Source organism: Fistularia commersonii, chromosome 19 (genome assembly GCF_037954325.1).
Source record: "Fistularia commersonii isolate RoL2024-O1a breed Wild chromosome 19, RoL_Fcom_v1.0, whole genome shotgun sequence".
NCBI lineage: Eukaryota > Metazoa > Chordata > Actinopteri > Syngnathiformes > Fistulariidae > Fistularia > Fistularia commersonii.
The window spans coordinates 6,198,198-6,220,514 of NC_141302.1; the positions used below are offsets into that span (position 1 = coordinate 6,198,198).

At 40.1% G+C, this 22,317-nt stretch overlaps 1 protein-coding gene across 3 annotated transcripts; it reads left to right on the forward strand.

Moving 5' to 3' along the window:
* Positions 1-1,490: 1,490 nt before the first annotated feature.
* Positions 1,491-22,105, forward strand: acap1 (ArfGAP with coiled-coil, ankyrin repeat and PH domains 1). Of its 3 annotated transcripts, XM_086166170.1 has the most exons (23): positions 1,491-1,905; positions 5,656-5,713; positions 7,095-7,214; positions 7,701-7,754; positions 8,319-8,377; positions 8,769-8,952; positions 9,839-9,883; positions 9,991-10,086; positions 13,201-13,275; positions 13,361-13,473; positions 13,861-13,912; positions 14,061-14,161; positions 14,320-14,431; positions 14,509-14,711; positions 14,786-14,855; positions 14,962-15,056; positions 16,847-17,040; positions 17,143-17,196; positions 17,310-17,485; positions 18,572-18,681; positions 19,433-19,543; positions 19,622-19,683; positions 21,856-22,105. In XM_086166170.1, the coding sequence occupies exons 1-23, from the start codon at positions 1,853-1,855 to the stop codon at positions 21,951-21,953; spliced, it is 2,295 nt and encodes a 764-aa protein (XP_086022296.1). In that variant the 5' UTR covers positions 1,491-1,852; the 3' UTR covers positions 21,954-22,105. The 3 variants fall into 3 exon arrangements, with proteins under 3 accessions (XP_086022296.1, XP_086022295.1, XP_086022297.1); XM_086166169.1 differs by lacking the exon at positions 21,856-22,105 and having other exon boundaries at positions 19,622-20,957; XM_086166171.1 differs by lacking the exon at positions 21,856-22,105 and having other exon boundaries at positions 1,499-1,905; positions 8,769-8,886; positions 19,622-20,957.
* Positions 22,106-22,317: the final 212 nt, after the last annotated feature.

The window sequence follows — 22,317 nt, forward strand, 5'->3', positions numbered from 1 at the left end:
TGTGTGTGTGTGTGTGTGTGTGTGTGTGTGTGTGTTTGTATACATATACACATATATATTCCTGTTTTATATATCTCTACACGCATACACTGAATAGTGCTATGAAGGTGTGTCTGTATCCCAACCGGAAGATCCGGTCTTGTTACCTAGGTGACAGCGGATGATTGACGGGTCCATGGAGCGGCCTCGCAACTGAGTCACGTGTTCTCGCCCTTTATTTTGAAAATCCCTCCGGATGCGCTCCGCTCGGTTCCGCGGCCCTTCACGCTGGGACGTGTGAGGAGGACATCCCCTGTCAAAAGACAAACGAGAACCTGTCGAGCGACCGAGATCCTCATCATCCAGGAGTCTCCTCCTCCTCCTCCTCGTCCTCCTCCTCCTCTGTGCGTGTGCCCGCGCCTCGGGTGCGCGCAGACGCAGTTATGTTTACGGAAATTGGATGCATTTGGAGGCTGTTTGTCAAAAGATGCAAACGTTGTTCCCTACGATTCCCCCCAGAGCGTGGACATCCGGGAATCGGGGCATAAAATCCGCGTGTTTTTTTATCCTAGCGACACGATACGGCTACGTGCCGTGACATGACCTGACGCGTGGAGGAGCCGCGCAGAGGTGGAGGGGGCTGCAGTGACGGGCCGCGGCCAGCAGAGGGAGCCACTGACGGCACCGGGTGAGACAGGTGCATGGGGGGGGGGGGCAAATCAATCAATCAATCAATTGATCCGATTCGACAGAAACGATCAACTAAAATAAACATGACTTTACTTTGAATTCAGCAGGGAAATTATCCCATAACAAAAATGTGAATCAAAATTAAAAAAAAAAGATATATTTTTATTGATTTAACATTGCTTTTCTACGAAATGATTTGAAACCGAAATCGGATAGAAAATCCGCGAGAAATGATCGAACAGTTGTTTGGCATGTAACAGGAAATAATTTGCATGACAAAATTAAATTATAACAAAAAATAAAAACTTCATTGTAAAGTTGAATTGGTTAAACCTTGCTGAGGGGCAAGGAGCGTCTGCAAAGAGCGTCTGTTTTAATATTAATTTATTGTCAACCGTTACTGTTAAGAGTGTTCAAGTGTCATTTCAGCGTTACTAACTTGTAATAACTAATATTAGAGCCATGACTCGAGTCGTTTACAGTTTGACTCACCATCTCCCCCACCCTGTCTCCTGCCAGTTTGTAACCACCTCTCATTTCTCGTCTCCTCCTTGTCAGCCTCCCACGGATCCACAGATCCACAGATCGCCCACCGTGGGAACGAAAGAAAAACTAAACAAAAAAAAAGTTGTCAGACAAGAACACACACCCCGTACACACCTGGCGCGGAGCCACATGTCCCACATCCAGAAAGTCTCCTGGACTGCAGAATTAAATTCTATTTAAAAAAAAAATGTGTATGTGTGTGTGTGCGTGTGCGTGTGAGATCAACGAACGTGCACCACATCGCCGCGGTGAAGCTGCAGAACCCGGAAGTTGGTGCGTCGCGGGGGGGAGGGGTCTGTCAGCGGCACCGGAGAAACACGGGTTCCGGGAAGAACATTAACTACCACCGAGGGGAGAAAAGACTCCTTCAGCATCTTCATCATTATCTTCATCATCCGCGGGATCTTTTTGGAGGATTCATTCAACGGGATATAATGGTAGTTACCGGCCGTAGAGGCGCGACCGTCTATCCGGTACCGTGACAAGTGGATCGGTTTCGAGAGACGAGGGAGGAATACGGATCAGGACACAAATCGGATAGAACAATGAGGCAAAGACCCGGCGTGTGGGTGTGAGAGAGTGTGTGAGTGTGAGTGTGTGTGTGTGTGTGTGTGTGATCTGCTACCAAAACGACAGGATGACGATCAAGTTGGACTTCGAGGAGTGTCTCAAAGACTCCCCGCGCTTCAGGTAAGGAGATCCAGCTCGGAACGGGAGCCTTTGTTTGGGGAAAAAAAAAAGGAGATTTTTTATTTAATTTCGGGAAAAAAAACAAAAGCGGTAAATCCAAAATATAAAGGCGTTCATTTCACACATGGTTACTCCTGTGAGAGGACTAAAAACTTTGAAAAATATATTAAAAATAGACCGAAATGCAAAAGAAAAGAAGAACTCAGTATTCTTAGAAATCATCTAAATTACTGGCCAAAGTATTAAGGAACGACTGCACTAACTAAAGACACCTAAGGTATCACTTCTTTGATGGATTGCTGATGTTTTTTTGAAAATTAAAGATGTAGATCAGGTACGACCTGCATGTTAGAATAGTAGATTTAAGGGAAAACAGTGAATGAATACTTTTACGTGCGTTAAACAATGGTTTTCAATGTGAACAAACGTGCAGCCTCGAGCTGTAAAGCCAGTTCTTGGCGTTTGTGACTTGGAGGCACTTGAGTTTCCACATCGCACCCATTGGCTTTGAAAATATTTGTGACGTCACAATCGAGCAGATACAGATCCGACTTTGTAGATTCTGTGTTTTGCACCGAAGCAGCCTCGTGCATTACGTGGCGCACCGTAAAACTGAAAAGAATTCACCATGGCCACCGGGCAATTCTTTAAGCAGAGGCCGATTTTCAGGCTCTCCCTTCTTTTATCAGTCAGATTGTGCTCCTGGTTTGGAGCCACTGAGCCGCTCAGGGCCCAATGACGGGGCTGCAGGGTTGTCAGAAGAAGGATTGCAACTTAAAGTGTCCCTGACAACACTGAGAGGCCTGACGTGGACCTACGGCGAGCACTTTGAGCTCAAGCATCTTCAACAGGCTGTCCTTGTTTCAACTCCCCTCGAACGCTCAGTCGCAATCTAAGCCCGTTCCTTTTCAACACCACCAACATCCGGTGTCGTCTGAAAGGAAGTGCCGCAAGGTTGGCTTTGCATGCAGGCGTCTTAGGAAAGAGAGAGACTTTGGGTGTGTCATGCCTGAGTCGCTCGCAGCTGATCTAGCATTTTTCAGCCTGGTGTTTCCCTGTTCCTCTATCCATCTTTCGAATTGCATTCCATAAGCCTGGAAATTATGAGCTGCAAGTGGCCGTGGCGGTGAAGTGTTGCGTCAGGCCAAGAACTGGGCCGGATAATCCAAATATGGCTCATGGTTTAGGGTCCGCTGTCATCTGGTAGTTGAGACATACAAGGTTATAATGAAATACAAGAAATTTGCAGTTAAGTTGGCCACACACACACACACACACACACACACACACACACACACACACACACACACACACACACACACACACACACACACACACACACACACACACACACACACACACACACAAGAAATCAGTCAAAATAATGTAAAAACTGTTGAAAGATAATCTGAAAATCTGAAAAATGTCAAATATCGGGGAAAAAAACTAAAAGACAAAATGCTGATTATTCAAAGGAATTCTGGAAAAACCTATATTGGTCATAATTTCAAAAAAGTTTTAATCAATATCTATGATCACAAAAAAACACTTTCAGTTCTGCAAAAATGCATCAATAATAATTTACAATCTGCCCTGAATGTGACCCAGATAAATATCGGATCAAGACCACTTTTAAAGATTAACTAAAATTAAAATTCTGTCTGAAATTGAGCAGGAAATCATGGGCTGGGGGTCGGGTCTTGGCCACGAGCCTGAAGCGTCAGGCCACTTTATCACAGTTTATATTAACACAGTCCAGCAGATAAATCGTAAACGGCCGCAGCACTGAACAGACAGCTGCACTGCTGAGCCGCTTCCTGTTGCTAGGTAACTGTGGTTGGGAGTTGAACAGGAAGCAAGTCAAGATGCACTAAGGTGATCAACAGGAGACACAGGAAGTGTGTCTTCGAACGTAGCGGAAAACTCAGTGTCTTTGCTTTTCTAAACCGCTGCTTGTTGCCGCTCGATGCACGAGACAGGATTCACGAATTCCTCTTTTTCACCCACCACTTTATGTTATCCTGTTTTTAATGCCTTCTTTCTCCCCATGTCCGTAATTGACCCTGCCAACTGGGTGTATTTCAGCTGGAACTGTCCTCGGATTTTGATTCTAACATCCCCACTCGAACAAACACAGACACAAGAAGTTACTGTCTCTGGCCGCCTTCATCTCGTCCTTTTCCTCCCTTGGTCTCTCTCTCTTTCCCCCTCTCTCTGTCCGTCTCTGTGTATTATGGTACTGTCGGTGGAAGGCGGCGGAAACCACATGGTTGATTTGTTGGTGCAAGAGGGCGATACTGCGTTTCACCAGCAACCGACACACACACACACACACACACACACACACACACACACACACACACGTTGAGGAGCTTTGTGAAATTCACCCAACGATCTCTGCAACAAGGCAGAGAGGGAGAGACGCGGGGGGGGGAATGCTGTTCATTCATTCCTTTGATATTTTCCTGCCGGTTTTCCAAGGACTGGCCCGGTGACCTCTGGCTCGGCCACTGCCACGGAAACAAACATACATACATGCAAGAAACCGCTTGCAGGCAGATTCTCCTTCAACCCAGGGAAATGTTTTGTGGGCAGACGACAGAAAGAGCCTCAGCCAAACTGAAGGAGAGGAGTTTGCGGGCAAAACCCTGAACTTGAATATCGTGGCTTGAAAAACCTTATGAACTGATCAAAAAGCAGTTTAAATGTTAGCAGTTTTAAATAACCCTTTCGAATATATATCATTATAACATTGTATTTATTGTGATTTTAATGTTGAATTTGAATCTTACTCTCTCTCTCACACACACACACACACACACACACACACACACAGACATCTGTGACTATTTAAGATCTACTGAAATTTCAGACTGACATTAACCCAGTTCATGAAGATTGTACAACAGAATTCACAGCATTAATTTAATGTGGATTTGTGAGGTTTAAAACAAGAGATTTTTTGCATTATTTGTGTGGCTTTAAAAAAGAAAAAGAAAAAAAACACTGTTTTAACATACCAATTATCTCCATGTGACTTTGGCTGGGAGTTTGGGGACACCAGCTGATGGCAGATGTCAACTTCCATATCACAGAAGTTTCTCAAAGGAGATACAAAGTTGTGCAAAGGCTTTTTGGCCAGTCAGGAGTTCTGAGTGAAGACAAGGGGCCACGCTGCATTCAGTTCAGCAAATAATACATTTCAAAATTTCATTCCAAGATCAGTGTGTGAAAATAAATATCAAATAATGTTCCGCAACAAAAGGGACAGAAAGAAATTATGTGAAAATGAACAGCAAAATAGAAAAGACAAAAGTGAACGGGGAAGTTTGTCACCAATAAAAAAAAATCCCAGAAATTTCCAAAAATCTGTAGCAAGCAATCTAAAGATTACTTCAAGGAAAAAAACTAATTATTGGATTATTGCAATGAAAATATACAGATCCTAATTCGGAAAAGAATAATGTAGTTTTAATTAAAAAAAAAAAAGTTTCTTTAGTCAGATTAGCTTTGATTTAAAAGCTTTAAAAAAAACAATACTTAAAAGTCTTCAAAACATGGAGTAAAACTGTACCAGTTGTTCTTACTGAGTAGAGCGGATTTGTGTTGGGTTGAAAATATATATCGGTGCCGTTGTCCAAATGTTTGGCAACAGTATGTCTGTGAATTAGAGGACTGTATTGAAAACATTTTACAAGTTAATTTGATATGTATGTCTGTGTGTGTCTTTTATTTGTTTGCCTCCTTCAGAGCAGAAATCGAGACAGTCCAGAGTCATGTCAGTGAACTTGAGACACGATTAGAAAAGGTAAGCTCCATTATGTAAACGGACACACACACACACACACGCACAAACTGCTTTACCTTTTGAATATCGAAAGTTGTTTCTGGACATGTGAGATGTCTCGTGAACATCAGGTCTGTAGTCGCATAGGACTTTTTATTTCCTTTTTTACAAAAGCAGACAAAAGGAAGTTGCTGCAGGTGCAGCTTCCTCTCCAAATATCATCAACCAGAGAGAAGTGCAGTTCATTTCCCCATCAGGTCTTCGTTGCTTTGTGTGTGTGTGTGTGTGTGTGTGTGTGAATGAGCGTAGTGGTTTCACAAATGTTGGCAAACACTGTTTTTTTTTTTTTCTTCCTGATGAATAACAGGAATTGAGGTGCCAGGTCACCCCTTGTATTTGTATTAGAATTTTTCCACTAAACATATTTTTTCAAATTGCAATAAATAATTATTTTGCATTGTGGTTAAATTGCAAGAGACATTTGTTATGAGATATAACTGATAAGGTCTGAGGAATACGATAAAATGTTTCGCATCTCGCCTTCATTTATGTTTATTAAGAGACAAATCTATAGCAACTTTGCTTTAGTTTTTTTATTATTATTATTTATCTAAGTGTTGAATGTCTCGCATATTTTACCAATATATATTATCAAATCACAGTGTGTGGTACATTATTTAACTGCACTTCAACTTAAGAAGTTTCGTGTTATTTTTCATTAAATATTACAGAAATTTAAGCAAGACAAGTCTAAAATGAGTAAGAAATTGCATAAGAATTAAGAGGAAACACACGTACACTCTCTTACTCACACACACAACACGCAAATCTAAATTGTAAGCTATATCCTTGTGATGTTTAAAAATGTATGCAAACGTAGACTATTTATAATCATTTTCATTGTCAAAAGATCTCTGAGTGGGAAAACTGTCTTTACATATTAGAAAAACAAATTGATTAATTCAATACTAACTAAAAAAAAACACAATTTTGCTGTGGAATGTCTGAAAGCCCTTGTCTACATCCCAGGTCAGTGCTCAAAACGCTAAAATCTGCTGTATCTGCGCGAATCTTTCATTTGTCAGAATGACTGGTTAGCAGTGAAAAAATGTGAAGACCTACTTAATCATGAAAGAACAGGACAGAAAACACAAGCTTACATGGAATTTCCTACAACCACCCTGTTTTCCCTGCCTGGTAACAGAATCCAGCATCTGGTTTAGCTGCAGGCTATATTTGCTTATGTGGAAGAACTTGTGATCCCTTTAATGAATGAATCACTGAAAAAAAAAACCCTCTGAATTCTTCACTCAGCCTACCACCAGCAATCACTCACCCGGAGTGCCTTTTTGTTGAGCGTTCGGGTCAGATTTTGACCAAGTTGTGTGCCTGCGCTTCTCAGCTGGTGAAACAATGCCAGGCCATGCTGGAGGCGGGCCGGATCTACTGCCAGACCAGCAAGAGCTTCGTCGGCGGGCTCAGAGATCTGGGACAGAACTGCAATGGAGACAGTCTGATGGAGGTGAGGGCTGGCCGACAACACACCTGTCCTATGGACATTATTTGTAGACATGTGTTGTCTGCACCATTGTACTGTACATGTATCCCTCATGTTTACTTTGCCTTGGAGGTCTATTTAATCTGATGAGTACAGAATAACATTTCTAGGATATTCATGTTTGTTTTTTTAATTACAAGTGAATGAGACTGGATTAGAGCCTCAGACACAATCTGGGCTGTTTTTACTCTGTTCCCCTTTTTTAACCCTCAAAACATCATGCTCACCTGTTGGGACGAGCACCATTTCATGTGTTTCCAATTTTAAAAAGGAGTTGAGCTCAACTGAAATCACTTAGCAAAAGCTCTGTAAACAGATAAATAAAAAGATTTTTTTTTCTTTTCAATCTTTGCATTTTCTGTGAGGATGTTAAATGATGAATTGACAAAAACAAAATGGTCTGCCAACCTGATAAGATGCAGAGTTTGATTTTAGACTTCTCATCTGTAGGAGTGTTTGGAGAAGTTTTCCAAAAAGCTGTCTTTCATTCTGGAGGCTCAGGGGGTGAGTTTTCTCTTCTTTATCAGCTTCATGCTGAGGTCAAAACAGACACACATTACTGCAAGTAGGAAATTTAGTGGAAATGATAAAAAAATTGGCTGAATGTTACAGAAACTGTCGAAACAGTATCACGCATCAATGAAAAAAAACATCTGAGAGAATAACCTGAATAAGCATGAAATAACCTTGACATGAACAAAAATGAAGCTCAAATCAGAATTTAAATGCATGAAAAATTCAGTACAATTCAGTAAAAGGTCAAAGGAAGTGACAAGCACCACTTTTTTACTTCTGTTTTTTTTAAATGATTCTTTGTTGGCTACATTTGATACTTGATAATGTGTTTGTCTCTTTTTTTTCCTTTTTACTACTTGGTGTGACACCTCAGAACTCTCTAAATGCCACAGTAGAATTATTCTCATACTGCTTAATTTCAGTTGTGTAATGAAAATGGTGATGGGTATTTTCCTAAATCACCATGTCCTCATGTAACTCTTCATGTCACATGTAAAGTATTTTGTATGTACATTCAAACTATGTATGTTGACATCTATTTTTTCCTCTTAGGAGCTGATCGAGATCACGCAGAAGTCAGTAAAGACAAAACTGCAGAACTTTGTGAAAGAGTGAGTGTGTATCATCTGGTCCCTTTTTCTGAATTCCGTTGATGCCATTTTTGTAGGATCTGGTCATAAAACTGATTCCTTGATACTTTTCTTGTGAAATGTGGCTGGCTACAGCTTGTCTTTTTATTTTTTTATTTATGCTAGATTAATTTATTTGCAGAATCTTAATCTCAAAGTGACCCTCTTGGCATCATAAAGAGTAAATTAATCTTGAAGAAAGCCAGACAGAAATACAAAACTACTTGATGGTGGTAATAAACATATCAATTAGATTGTATCTTAAACTCTGTAAAGCTTAACTTTTAATAACATTTGTGAAGCAGTTGGTTAACAATCAAACAAGTTTTTTTTAACCACTTCTCTTTTTTTCTTATCTGTTTTCATCCTGTAGAGATGTGCGTCGCTTCAAAGATGTGCGCAAGGAGTTTGAACGTAGTAGCGAATGCCTTGAGGCGGCGCTTTCAAAGAATGCACAGGCCCCGCGGGGAAAGCTCCATGAGGTGGAAGAGGTCAGCAATGCCCTGCTCAATGCACGCAGGGCCTTCAGGTCTGGCGCCCTGGACTATGTCCTGGAGGTGAAAAGGCTCTACTCTCTATGAGAAATGTATTTAATATTGTTGAAAATCACATACCATGTGCATATAAGCTCACAGGGGATTTGAAGTACTTTTGGGGACATTTCCTTGTTCTCCATCATCCCGGCAGTAAGACAGGAAGACAAGATTCCCTTCACATTCTGTTTGAACAGTAAGGTAGCAAGTCACCACCAGCTAGTTTGCTTAGCATAATGAATAGTGGCCAATGTTAATTAAAATTGAATACACACATTGTAAGAATCCACTTCCTCCTCTGAACATTTTGTGACTCACCAAATTACACTGTGAAACATTATTAGATTGTAATTACTAAAAAAAAAAATCACATAGCCTGAACTACTTTCATGATAAAACAACTGGGTGCAGAAATGACACACACCTTGGTCAGAACAGGTCCCACCTGGTGTTAAACATCAGCTTGAGGATATCAGAGTGCAAAGTGTGACAAAATAGGAGCTGCCACTTTATAGCTGCTGATTCCAAAAATCCTTGTTGTCCTTAACCAACTTACTATAAAATGTCCAGCCTTATCACATTAAATGAACATATTTAGGTTACACATCAGCACCAGTGGCTAAAACAGACTCAGTTTCTACTAGTCTTGACAGCAACATCAGAACCAGTGAAAGCTGCGGTGGAAAACATGAGTCCAGGTACCAAGAACTGTCTGGGTAAAATAAACATCAGAACGTCTGACTATATTCATGCCTTCGCTCTTCTGAATGATAACGGCTTTGCCTCAGGGCTTCTCTCCAGTCTTGTGGCTGTGGCTCTAAGTGGCTGAGCTGGCCAGTACTTGTTTTTTTTTTTGCTTATGGAAACATGAACAGCTTTTCTCTCTAACCACCACTTCAAATTGTTTCAGATTAATGTCATTGAGGCCAAGAGGAAGACGGATATTCTGACGGCAGTGAGTTCATGTTGACCTATTTAAAGTTCTCAACTAAATGTCCTTTTTCTGGATTTTTCTGAATATATATGCTGTTGAAAATATCAAATCCTCTTGCTTTGTTTTAGGTGTTGTCCCTGATGGATGCCCAAGCTCAGTTATTCCAACAAGGCCACCAGTCTTTGTCAGGACTAGATGAGTATCGACGGAAACTGTGTGATGAGGTAATTACAAATAACATCAAAACCAATTTCACAAACATGTTTCTGTACACAATGATTGTTTATACATTAAACAATTGAGAGTTTAGTTTTGGATGAAGAACTGCAGGTAGTGTGGGCACCATTCCATGATGGGTAAGACAGTAGTACAATTGTGTACTTAACAGTTGTGTGAGGCTTCAGGTTGAAAACAAGAACACATTATTAATTTAACTGCCTCTGGGTCAGATTTGAAAACGACTGTCTTTAGTATATAACAAACACAAATGAAAGTAGATAATGTTTTCCAGATGGCAAAGATTTAAACTGTAGTTTTTATTCTCTCCTGCTTTTAATTTTCATTCCACTTCCGTGGTAATTAATTTTGTCCATTTCCCACTTATTGAATTGCACAGCTTAAACTTGCCATGGACACAGCTGGTTTCTAGCTTGAGAATTAAATTAAGCACAAGGAAAACATGATGAAATAAAAGATTGCTGTAGTACAGTCATTTTTAAGGAAGGAAGAAATCCCTTTTATTTTGTCACTCAGTTATACATACAGCACAGCATCTGCGATATTGTCCCTTTGTACTGAACCCATCATGGTTAAGTATTATCTAATCAACAACACTAGCACAAGCACAAACTAAGAGGAGCTCAATATTTGAACCAGGAACTTGTGGATCCAAGATGACTGCTCCAATCAACTGACCCATGCTGAACCTTAGCGTACCTTCCGTGTATAATAATATAGTCAGTTTTGTTGTGTTTTCTCTTCTAATCGCTTTCTCGCAGTGTTTCAAATATGAAATAACTGTGTGCCAAACAGATCAATTACTATTAACCTCATGTAAGTTTTACCAACCTCAGGCCTATGGGTATAGTAGGTTTTTCCAGCCCAGTGTTGATTTGCTGTGGAACAGAAAGAAACAAGACAGTATCTTCAGTGGGTATTAGGCGCTTATATTCTATTATATCAAATCTATATTCTAGTACATTGGACAATCAACACACTCAATACAAATGCAACCAACGAAATGAGTCACAGCAAACTCACAAATTCTTTTAGGGGTGTTATATTCTGGGTGTTCAGTAGGGTTACATGGGGAAAGTTGATTCGCCGTGGCGACCCCTGAAGGGAAAGCAAGACACTGCTCCGCTAGCACTGGTCGACGGCAGCCTACTGCTTATGGTTCATCCATGATGGGCTAATTGCTGAGAACGAATCCCCAAGAGAAATTAATAAAGGATAAATTATTATAATCATGATTAACCATATCAGTCAGGCAAAATTTAAATGTAGTAAAACATTAAATCTGTTTTAGCCAATGCAATTTGAACAATTCTGGTACTCTGTAGCACTTGTAAATTCTTGTCAAAATCTCCTTTAAGATTTCATCATGATCTGGATGACTGACAACGTCCACAGACATGTAGCACTAGTACAAAACTACATTACTGAACATCAAGTTGTCAATCAAAGAAAATAGTAATTAAACATATTCACATGCTTCCCTCTTATGTCTGTAAGCATGTAAATCTCTATATAAAGAAATACCACTTGGAAGTTGCAATTGCAGAGATTTTTTTTCACTTTGTTTTTATATTACTTTTATTCTATAAACTTATTGCATTTTTATATAATTGTAGATGCTGGTTATCTGCCATGGGTTGCTATGCTACCCCATGTGCTCTCCAATTGTCTGCAATCTTAAAAACAACACTCACTTCCGGCTAACTGGAGTCAGCATTGAAGAGCACGCCTGCTAACTTAATGCGCAAACTCAACTCAGCTACTTAACACTCGGTGTATGACACCTTATTTCTAACAGGGATGTACATACTCGAAATTAACTATATTACACTTTTTTTTTTTACCTGCGGCGCAGTAGGAAACAGACAGTATCATGGTACCGCGTTTAGCATTAGCGCAACTTTTACTGCGTCGTAACGCGATCCGGTGCGACAGAGACGCCAAGCGTTAAGAAATAGAATCTTAAAACTTGTTAACAGCGGAATTATGGAGTGAATTTTTAGCAAAGTGAAAACAAAACACTAGACGCATGGATTTTTTCATTTAAAGAAAATATCTGACTTTGACATAGATACTTAGTCATCGTGTTTAAAATGAAACGTTACGCGAGAGCGTTACTTTCCTGTGGGCGGGGTGAAGGGAGTCACGTGGTGATGTTACAGTTTTCCATTGTGACAGGAAGAGGTGAGCAACAACTGCAGAACCCTCACAGGGCTCATACCGTGTGTGTGTGTGTGTGTGTGTGTGTGTGTGTGTGTGTGTGTGTGTGTGTGTGTGTGTGTGTGTGTGTGTGTGTGTGTGTGTGTGTGTGTGTGTGGTTTTGTCCTGTCAGTCTTGCACAGCAGCAATTCTGGCGTGTCAAATGAAAAGAATTTCAAACAGGAAATTGATTTGTCAGCCTTCACTGGCAGAGAATCAAGCGAATAAAGTGTTTGGTGTTTCAACAGGAAGTGGGAGATAGGGAAACGAATAAGAGACTGGAATGAAAAGAATAAAAGATGAGACAGACTTTTTCACAGGAGAAACTTGTTTGTCGTTTCAGCACAGGATGTAGGAAGAGGTTTAAGGGCTTCCTAATTCCTGTTTCCTGAAATCTGCAGAAGTGATAAACGTCCTCGAAACCGTTTATTTCTCTCTTTGTGTTTGCACTCCAAATTGAATATGCCGCTGATGAAACAAATAAGGATGATGGGGAAAGCGCAAGGTCTGAAAATAAAGGCTTAGAACCAGGCAGAAAATAAGAGCTGCTCTCTCAGATATTGGCGGTTTGGCAAAACACCAAGACCCAACATTTAAAAAGATTATGTCTAAAAATACCTTACTCAAAATTGTACGCTGTTGTTTTCAAAAATCTGTATGTTGCATGTAGACAGTGCATTAAGTCTGAGCTTTTTACTTGCTTCAGACTTTAGACTTGTATTGTCAAATCTGTTTTAACTCTTCAGGAAAAGCTACAATGTTTGTTTTCATCCTGCTTAAGTCTTTGAGCAACATTGCATATCACTACCATTCCTTTGACATCAAAAGAAAGCTTTATCAACTCATAAATAGATGACTGGCCCATTCACTGAGAGAATATATGCGCTCTTCTGTTTCCACAGCAAACTCAGTTTGTCCTTGACTCTGCCAGGGAGAAGAGGGACATGGAGCAAAGACATGCTGCCATCAAGAAAAAAGTAGATATTTAAAGACTTTTTTTTTTAAAAATGTTAGATACAATGTTGTTTCACTTCCAACTGAGGTTTTTCCATTCACTTCTAGGATATATCCTATGATGACTCAATCATGGATTTCATAGCTGATGCTTCAAATGGGATTGCAATGGAGGGTTACCTGTACAAGAGAGCCAGTAACGCCTTTAAGACATGGAACAGGTACTGTTGTGATTAAAATTTTTCCAATCCAGTTCTCCAATGAAAATAGGGCTGTTTTGGGGGGATTCTCGGAACGTCGTTCATTGCATTTCGCATCAACAATCCACTTAGCCTACCTTTGCTTTCTTCTCCATCCTCAGTATAAATACAAAACAAGTATATCCTGTGCCTCCATCTTAAACAACTTTTCATGAAAATAGTCAGGGCTGTTCAAAGTCTAGTTTGTGAACTGGCTCCTTGCCCCTTGTGAGGAGAATTACTGGGCAGCAGTGGCTCTGTATTTTCATCTCTTAAAACTTAAGAAAGACTTAAATATCAGGCTTATTTGAGGAATATTTTCTAAACTGTATTTTAAGTGGTATTCCTGTTATTTTTTTCTCCCCTCAGGCGCTGGTTTTCAATTCAGAAAAATCAGCTAGTTTACCAGAAGAAATTTAAGGTAAATTATGTATTTAAAATCGGGCTTCCAGATGCATCAGGGAAAACATTCAAAACCTAAACAATAGAAAGCCATAACAGAATATCCAGACAGCACACAAAGGAATTTTTATGAAGACCGCAAGGTGCATTCTGTGCGTGTCTCCCAGGAACAGCACACGGTGGTGGTGGAGGACTTACGTCTTTGCACCGTTAAGCCCAGCACCGAAAATGAGAGACGATTCTGCTTCGAAGTGGTTTCTCCGTCAAAGTGAGTGCGTGGGTGAAAATGTCAATGCCGTCTGTGTCAGTGATGGCTGTAGCTAAATGTTGAAACATCACTGCTCATGGAGGAACGGATTATACAATATGCTTGTGTGTGTGTGTGTGTGTGTGTGTGTGTGTGTGTGTGTCTGTGTGTGTGTGTAGGAGCTGTTTGCTGCAGGCCGACTCAGAAAGGCAGCAGCAGGCATGGATTAGTGCCGTCCAAAACAGCATTGCCTCAGCCTTTCAAGACTGTAGAGAAGATGCACAAAGCCCAGTGAGAAGACACACCACACATATTTCACCCGATATGTTACGTGATGAGACTGAGGTGTGTCTTTGTATGATTATCAGAGGCAACGTTGCAGCTCTGTGTCAGGCAGCAACTTAGGTGGAGGGGGTGTCGTGAATCAAGAGAACAATGGTGTCAAGGCTTTGGATGAAGTCCAGGCAATCCCGGGGAACAGGGAGTGCTGTGACTGCGGGGAGCCGGGACCTGACTGGGCGTCCATCAACCTGGGCATCACACTCTGTATTGTCTGCTCTGGAATACACAGGTTCGTACAGGTACACACACAAATACTCACAATTGGCTCAAAGCATGACCACCAACAGTTCCTTCCCCTTCCAGGAGCCTCGGGGTCCATTTCTCTAAAGTGCGTTCCCTCACGCTGGACTCCTGGGAGCCAGAGCTCATCAAGGTTAATTAAATTAGCCTTTTCTACATTAAAAATCTCATGGCAAAAGTTTATCTGTAATATTCATAACCGAGCTAACAAATGATTGTTAATCACCCTCTTTCTCCAGTTGATGCGTGAATTAGGAAACACGGTGATTAACAGGATCTATGAGGCCAGGATTGACGAGATCACCATCAAGAAGCCCCATCCTGCCAGTCCCAGGTTTTTAATTGATACTTTACATCGCAGCCGTAGATGAAAACGTGCAGAAATTCATTTTTTATCATTGCCATTTTTCTAGAAGTATTTAGAATATAAAAATGGAAACTACTAGACTATCATCCAAAAGAAATCGTCAGCCATTTAATTATTTGTACCTTAAAAAAAAACAATTTTTCAAATTGCTGCAATTACTTTCAGGAAAATTAGCAAAAATGAACATTGATTCCTATTCCATTGGAAATTATAAAGTAAAAAAAAGCTATTTTTTTTCCTCTCTTTTATTTTTCGTGTAGTTCAAATACTTCCCTCCATATGCTATTTTTTATTTCATCTTTTAAGTCAGGCCTTGCCTCTACTAGGCTTCTAAGGTGGGCATAAAGGAGTGCCATCTGTCGATCCTGGGTGTCTTGGACTGTCGTCTTGGCTGTTGCGTTTTGCTGAAACTGAAGGACACGTTATTCTTTCACTACAAGTGGAAAGTAGTGATTGACAGGCATCTACAGTGAACGTCAGTGGAATAACCTTCCCACAGACATTGAAAGTGTCACAAGTTCACTGGCAGGGAAAAATGAGAAAAAAAAATAAACGCAGCCCTGCAAATACACTATGATAAAGTATGAAATTACTCTGAAAACAAGAGATTATGAAGAGACTTACACGAGCACATACACGATGGCACTGTATACTAATGAAAACATGTAAAGAAAATTAAGAATGAAAATATATTTCTGAAGGAATGGAAAGTAGAAATGAATATCTTTTAAAGAAATGCTATAAAATATGATTATGAAATAGAATAAAATTTCAAATGACGACAGGTGATTTTAGGCGCATCTATATGAAGATGAGAACAGAAGCAATTAATTTGTCACATTTTGTCATTTAGTAACTGCCAAAATGTATCTTTTAATATTAGATTTTGTTGCAGTTAATGCCATTTTTCAAATTATTTATTCATAAAGTGCTTGTTCTATTGATTTCTTCAGTTCAAAGCTGCTGTTCATTTTGACTTTTTTTGAAGCTCATAGAAAACAGCCTGTTTGATTCTTTATGTATTTTTATACTTTTGTTGAACATTGACTAGCACCAGTTCAGACTCCCTTGCACACCTGGAGCTGGTAGATGCGTTCACAAAATGCACTGCCGAGCAGTACACTTCACCACAGAACTGCAAATCTCGTTTTAAAAATCTTTATAGCTGCTGTTTTTGACTTCCTCTTTTTCTCCCCTCTGTTGTTTCGCTGCAGACAGGAAGTGCCACAGGTATCTTACAAGTGGTTAATTTCCTCCGGAAACCTGCATGATTTCTGCAGCATGAGCCTTCAGTCTTGTCTGGGTTCCTTGTTGTCTTGTGTTTTTGCTGAAATGCAGCACTTAACTTAGAATGGCATAGATGAGCATTTTTAGCTGACAAAAATGTATATTTTTATATCAATAGTGAAGTGAAGTGAAATGAGCTATGGAAGCTCTTCACTCAATTGTTGAACTGATTTCACTACTTCATTTACCAACTGTGAACAAGGAAGTGTCCTGAATGAGAACTGAAAAATTCAGATGCCAATGATTAGTAGTGTTTCACAACAACAAAAACAAATTTGAGTCACAGATGAACCATAAAAATCTGATTTGGGCCACATTTCCCAGCAGAAGGAACACAGCCTGAAAGACTCAAATCTTGAGCTGTTAAGAATTTGTGAATCAAACCAAGTTGTTACCAAAACAAAAGAAAAGCAAAGACCAAAAAAAAAAACAAACCTGTTCCTTTCTCACACTCTCTCTCTAACCATTAGGGGAGACAAGGAGTCGTGGATCAGGTCAAAGTATGTGGAGAAGACGTTCATCCAGAAGCTTCCGGAGACGAGCAAGAACCCCATACTGAGAAGAGCCAGTGCCAGGAGGAACAGAACCGCCACGCAGGACCGAACCGCACCGAAGCCACCACTGAAACCCAAACCAAACCGTGCTACTCTGCCTCGAGTCACAGGTAAACCCTCTGGGTCAGCGTTTGGATGGATAGAAGCAAACCTGCGGTTGAATTCTTAACAACTCAAACACATGCATTGCCACTGCTTCCTGCCCCTTCCAGGGTTGAGCACCACTGACATTGTTCCCCAAAAGAACAACGCTGTCACTCACAAAGGTGAGATGAAAACACTTGCAGACATTATGAAGAATAAATAAAAACATAACATCGGGTAAAATTCCTTTGACAAAAAAAATAAAAAAATCAAGCAAATGTTATTCACGCCTTAGATATTGATGACGAAGATGTGGATCTGAGTGGCCTTCACCCTGGAGCCCTGCTGTATCGCTCAGCAGCCCTACAAATATTCCCCATCATGGCTGATGCTTTGGCCCACGGAGCCAATGTCAACTGGGTCAACGTGGCCGAGGAGTCCAGAACACCACTGATACAGGCTGTCTCAGAGGTAGGGAAAACTGCGGTGTAATATGTTTGATTTAGATCTCTATTACCATTATTGAAATATTGTTTAACTGTGTCATACTGTGGCAGCACAGTGGCGCAGTGGTTAGCACCCTGGTTCCATTCTGATGAGAGGACCTTTGGAGTTTGCATGTTCTCCCCTTGTCTGTGGGTTTCCTCCGGGTTCTCCAGTTTCCTCTCAGTCTAAAAACATGCAGATTAATTGGAAAAAATTGGGAAAATTGTCCTGAATGAGTGAGTGGATGGTTGTTTGTCTATATATGTGACCCTTGCCTGTAGCAGCTGGGATAGGCTCCAGCATCCTCCGCAACCCTGAGTGCAGGATGAGCTGAAGAAGCTGTTTCATACTGTGGATTTCTAAAAAATATTAATGACAGATACATCACTTTACTCTCTATATTTTTTCAGTACTGCCAACATTATGACAAAATGGCATCAGACAGCTATAAAGATTAACAAAACAGCATCTTTCCATGTGGTCCATGGAAAATATGCAAGAAGACAACGATGTACTTAACAGAAAATGATCAGAAAAATATGACAATTTCCAAGATTTATGAGAGAAAATTTTGAAATTATATGTTTAAAAAGGGCAGTTCAGTGATGTCATTGTAGGTTTTAGTGTTAAGCCGCATTCAGAAGAGCTGAAATTGTTAAAATTAAATTAGATTAATCTTCTGCAAATTAGACCAGAGGAATTGTTCAGTTAGGATAGGATTTGTGGTCCGTGAGTTTTATGTCACCTTTGAAAAGGCTGGTTCTTGAAAAAACCCAGCCAAACGAGAATGAAATCAAATCCTGAGCAGATATGAACCTTCAGGCAAACATATCATAACAAAATCACTTCAAATATAAGTGTCATGAAATTTGCTCAACATCTACTTTACCCAGAGGAGGAACGCTAAAGATTTATTTCATATTTTTGATTTCATATGAATGACAGCACTGTTGGGATCTTTTGTCTAACATGTCAGGCCTCAGGACAATTCCATCCATTTAATCTCGGGAAAGGTGACATTTTTTGGGCCATTTTAAAAAAGCAGTACCTTTCATGTTCTTTCACCATCAGAACGCCTTGGCAGCCTGTGAGTTCCTGCTGCAGAACGGTGCCAATGTCAACCAGGCAGACAGCAATGGAAGAGGACCCCTTCATCATGCCACCATCCTGGGTCACACAGGGTATGGACATGCACCAACACACAGACAGCATTTAATACACAGTAAAGAAAGAAAAAAAAACATCCTAGGAGATAAGCAGAAAGTTATTTAATGAAAGAAAAACGTAAATTTAATTCATGTTCTCTGCTTTGCGAATAAAAAGCACAAAAGTCAATCGAGGTCATTTTCCTAAGCACAAATTCAAATGCAGATTCATTAACAGATTAGTTTATTTTCGCATTTTGAAAGGAAACCTTGTCGAGATGCAGTGTCCTGAACTAGAGAATCACCTGTTCTGCACCTCGTATGAGGAAGTATGAGTCATGCTACAAACATCCAGTGCTCTGCATGGAGGAAAAAAACTGAAAAAACGCGGATACACACGTTAAAATCACCTCGTGAATTTAAAGCATTTTGAAAGAATAATAACATTTATTATTTACTGTATACCAGACCACATTAGTAAGACTGAACATGAACTGTTGTTTCTACAGTGGTTTGAAAACATTATCAGGATCTTTTTACACTTCTGGATGGATGACACTGAAGGGGTCTGAAGTCATAAGCAGAAGAAATAGTACTTAAAAAAAAAAAAAAAATCAAATTGGTTCCCAGGTGTTCACCGCAAAGTTCAGATTTTCTTTTATTAACACTGTAAAATCTGTATGGTAAGAAATGTAAGTCTTTGTTTTAAATTCTGTCACTAACCCAAGTGGTTACCAGAGATCCGAGGCATCTGTGCCCATTGTTGACTACTTCTTCACTTTGTCAGGTTGGTGTGTCTCTTCTTGAAGCGAGGAGCAGACTACAAAGCCAGAGACACCGATAACAAAGACCCCATCACTATTGCTGTGGACAACGCAAATGCGGACATTGTGACTCTGTGAGCATTTCAGACAATAAAAACCTACGCTGTGAATACCAGATGAACATATTTCCTGACAAGTCTCCTTTCTTTCAGGCTGCGGATCGCCAAAATGAACAAGGAGATGCGGGAGATGGACGGGGCATTTGGCCAATCAGGTCGCCAATCAGGGGGAGAAGGATCTGGGAGTTTATTGGGCGGGACAGGTAGTGGGTTGGCCCAACCTAGAAAGAGCCTCCAGGCTTTGAAGAACCATATCAGTGGTTGGGCTATGGGAGGGCAGCATAACTAGCTGGGAGGCAAATTGAGTCTGGGTAAACTGGAAATGCTTGTAAATATTGGTGGGTGATGAAAAGTGAAACCCTGACACGTTGGTCAAGAAGTTGTCAGAAAGTACCAGGTCTGTGATGTAGTCCTTTTTCAGGCAACTTTTGAATCCATCAAGGAATCAGTTCAGAATAGTTTTGAAATCTATTTAGCTTTTGGTAAGGAAGAAAATAATACCCTGGACAAAATGGGGGGAAAAAAAATTCTTGGCAATATATGAAACATTTTTCAACATCCCTATGGATTGCACAAGTCCTGCTTTATTGATTTTACAGTACAATAAGGTGTTCTTGCTGTGAAACACTGAATTAGGGAATTCCCCAAAATATTAGGGAAGATATAAAGACAAAAAGAAATATATCTTAGCCCTTGGAAATATATCCAGCAATGGTAAACCAAATTGAATTTCTGAATTACGAAAGAAGGAAAGTAAGACATAACTCAAAACACACTTGCTGATCACTGACCACAGGAAAATGTCTTGCATAACCAAGGATACTGTGAGAAACCTCATTTTTCAATCCCATGGGTCCAACATTGCACTTTGTTTTTCAAACGCACAGTTATCCTGCACTTTGAAACCCACAAAATCTCCAAATAACACGCCAACAGAGAATGGTACACGTGGGTATATTTGTTGTGTAACGAGGGGTTTAAAACAGTGTATATAGATTTGCAGCTATTTTGTATATGTGGTATTTTTTACAAGTATGTTCAGGGCACTGGCTCTATCAGCTCCTTTTGTATTGGTTCTATTTCTGTCCACTTATGTAAGATAAATTCAACACTAGCTTTGGCGCTCAAGGACAGCTCTTCTCCCAATATTCTGTGAATAGGGGCAGTTTTAGCTATTTTTGCTTCATCAGTTACATGTTGTGTGTTTGTAGAATTGCCACAGGCCTCAGGCTGAAGGTTATCAGCCACTTTGTTTCCATTCTGTCAATTTGCTCTCTGTATCTGCCAAGTCCTGACTGACCTCTTGGCGATCTCCAAGCTTGTGCGTTATGTTTCTTGTGCAAGATGTCCTCGGTTTACAGCAACAGCGTCAAACAATGGAAAGGTGTTTCTCTTGTTTGCTTGAAATAAATGTACACTGCTGGTCAGTATTTGACGTGCTGTGCTTTGTCACTGTGTCTTTGTGCATTTTGCCTACTGAGACGTCCAGCTGGTCTCTACTGCTTGTGCAGTGTGCCACCTACTGCAAACTAAGAGGTAAAATGCATGTGCCAGCTTTTATGTGTATATTTTGTTGGGTTGCATGCTTCTTGCTTCAGGGCAACATCTCTTCGCGTGTTTAGGAAATAGCGTTATCTTGACAATTTATCTGTGGTATTTCAATTTGACGCGTTGCACTTTTATGTTGAAAGAACTTGCAGACAGGGTAAATTTAACTGTGGTGCTCTCTTCCGTGGTTTGCTTGAAACAAGTATTTAATAATGCAAATTCACATTTTTTCCATTCATATATTTCAGATTTAAATGTTGTTTTTTGGGGCTTTTTACAGAGGTTTGCTAGTTTGCATGTAAATCTGTTTTGCCCTGTTATTTTCAAATCATATCTGGATAATTTGATTTCCAGGTCTTTATTTTTGGTCTGTTTTTTACGGTTTTCATTTTCTAATGTTTTTTTAATGCGTTTAATTTCAAGTAGTTTTTGATTATTTTACACAAATTTATAGCCCTTTGTTTCTATGTTGCTAGGTAATTTCACAGGATTGCTTATCTAAACTTGAAATGGATATGTCTTTTTGTCTCATGCATTCCTGTGACCTGCCTGGTAACTGTTCACATAGAATCTGATGACATCTCTCTAGAGGGCTTTTAATGAAATTATAACAAATAATGTAGCTTAAGTCCTTGTCTTGCTCCGTGGTGCAAAAATGTGCAACAAAATAAGCATTAGCCTGTGATTTGAAACTCGTTAATAGCACTATATTTTGAATGTATGAACATTGATTCTGTTCAAATATTCATGTTAACACTTTTTTTTCTCTTATTTTGTAGGTGATGAAACCTACCATGACATCTTCAGGGACTTTTCACACATGGCATCAAACAACCCAGAGAAGTTGAAACGCCGAAGTGCAGACCCAAAAGTCTAACCAGCTGTTAAAAACAAAACAAATCACATTTACAACTTTGGCCCTTCACAAACTCAAATGCACAGTGTTAGAGGTACAGACACTGGCTACTTGCCACTTTTTCAGTCACAGCTCAGCTGTTGTTTGCACGGGAAAGGGTAAACACTCCAAACAGTGAATTCTTTGTGCATACACGTCAGAGCAGAACAATTGTGTCTTAAGTGGTAACACTGGAGGAGCTTTGTGAAACCAGCATGATGTCTGTGTGAAGCTGAGTAACGCCATCAATTGGCCAGCATGTCCCAATCAAATCAGTATGTCTGTTTCATTTTAGTCTTGTCTTTTTCTCTGGCCTGTATCTTACTTGTTTTGAACCAACTATTAC

Excerpts from the sequence above, each read along its gene's own strand:
- acap1 (XM_086166169.1), top strand. The coding sequence starts at position 1,853 with ATGACGATCAAGTTGGACTTCGAGGAGTGTCTCAAAGACTCCCCGCGC. Across the intron at positions 8,378-8,768 it reads CTGCAGAACTTTGTGAAAGA|AGATGTGCGTCGCTTCAAAG; the intron begins GTGAGTGTGTAT and ends TTCATCCTGTAG. Across the intron at positions 18,682-19,432 it reads ACCATCCTGGGTCACACAGG|GTTGGTGTGTCTCTTCTTGA; the intron begins GTATGGACATGC and ends TCACTTTGTCAG.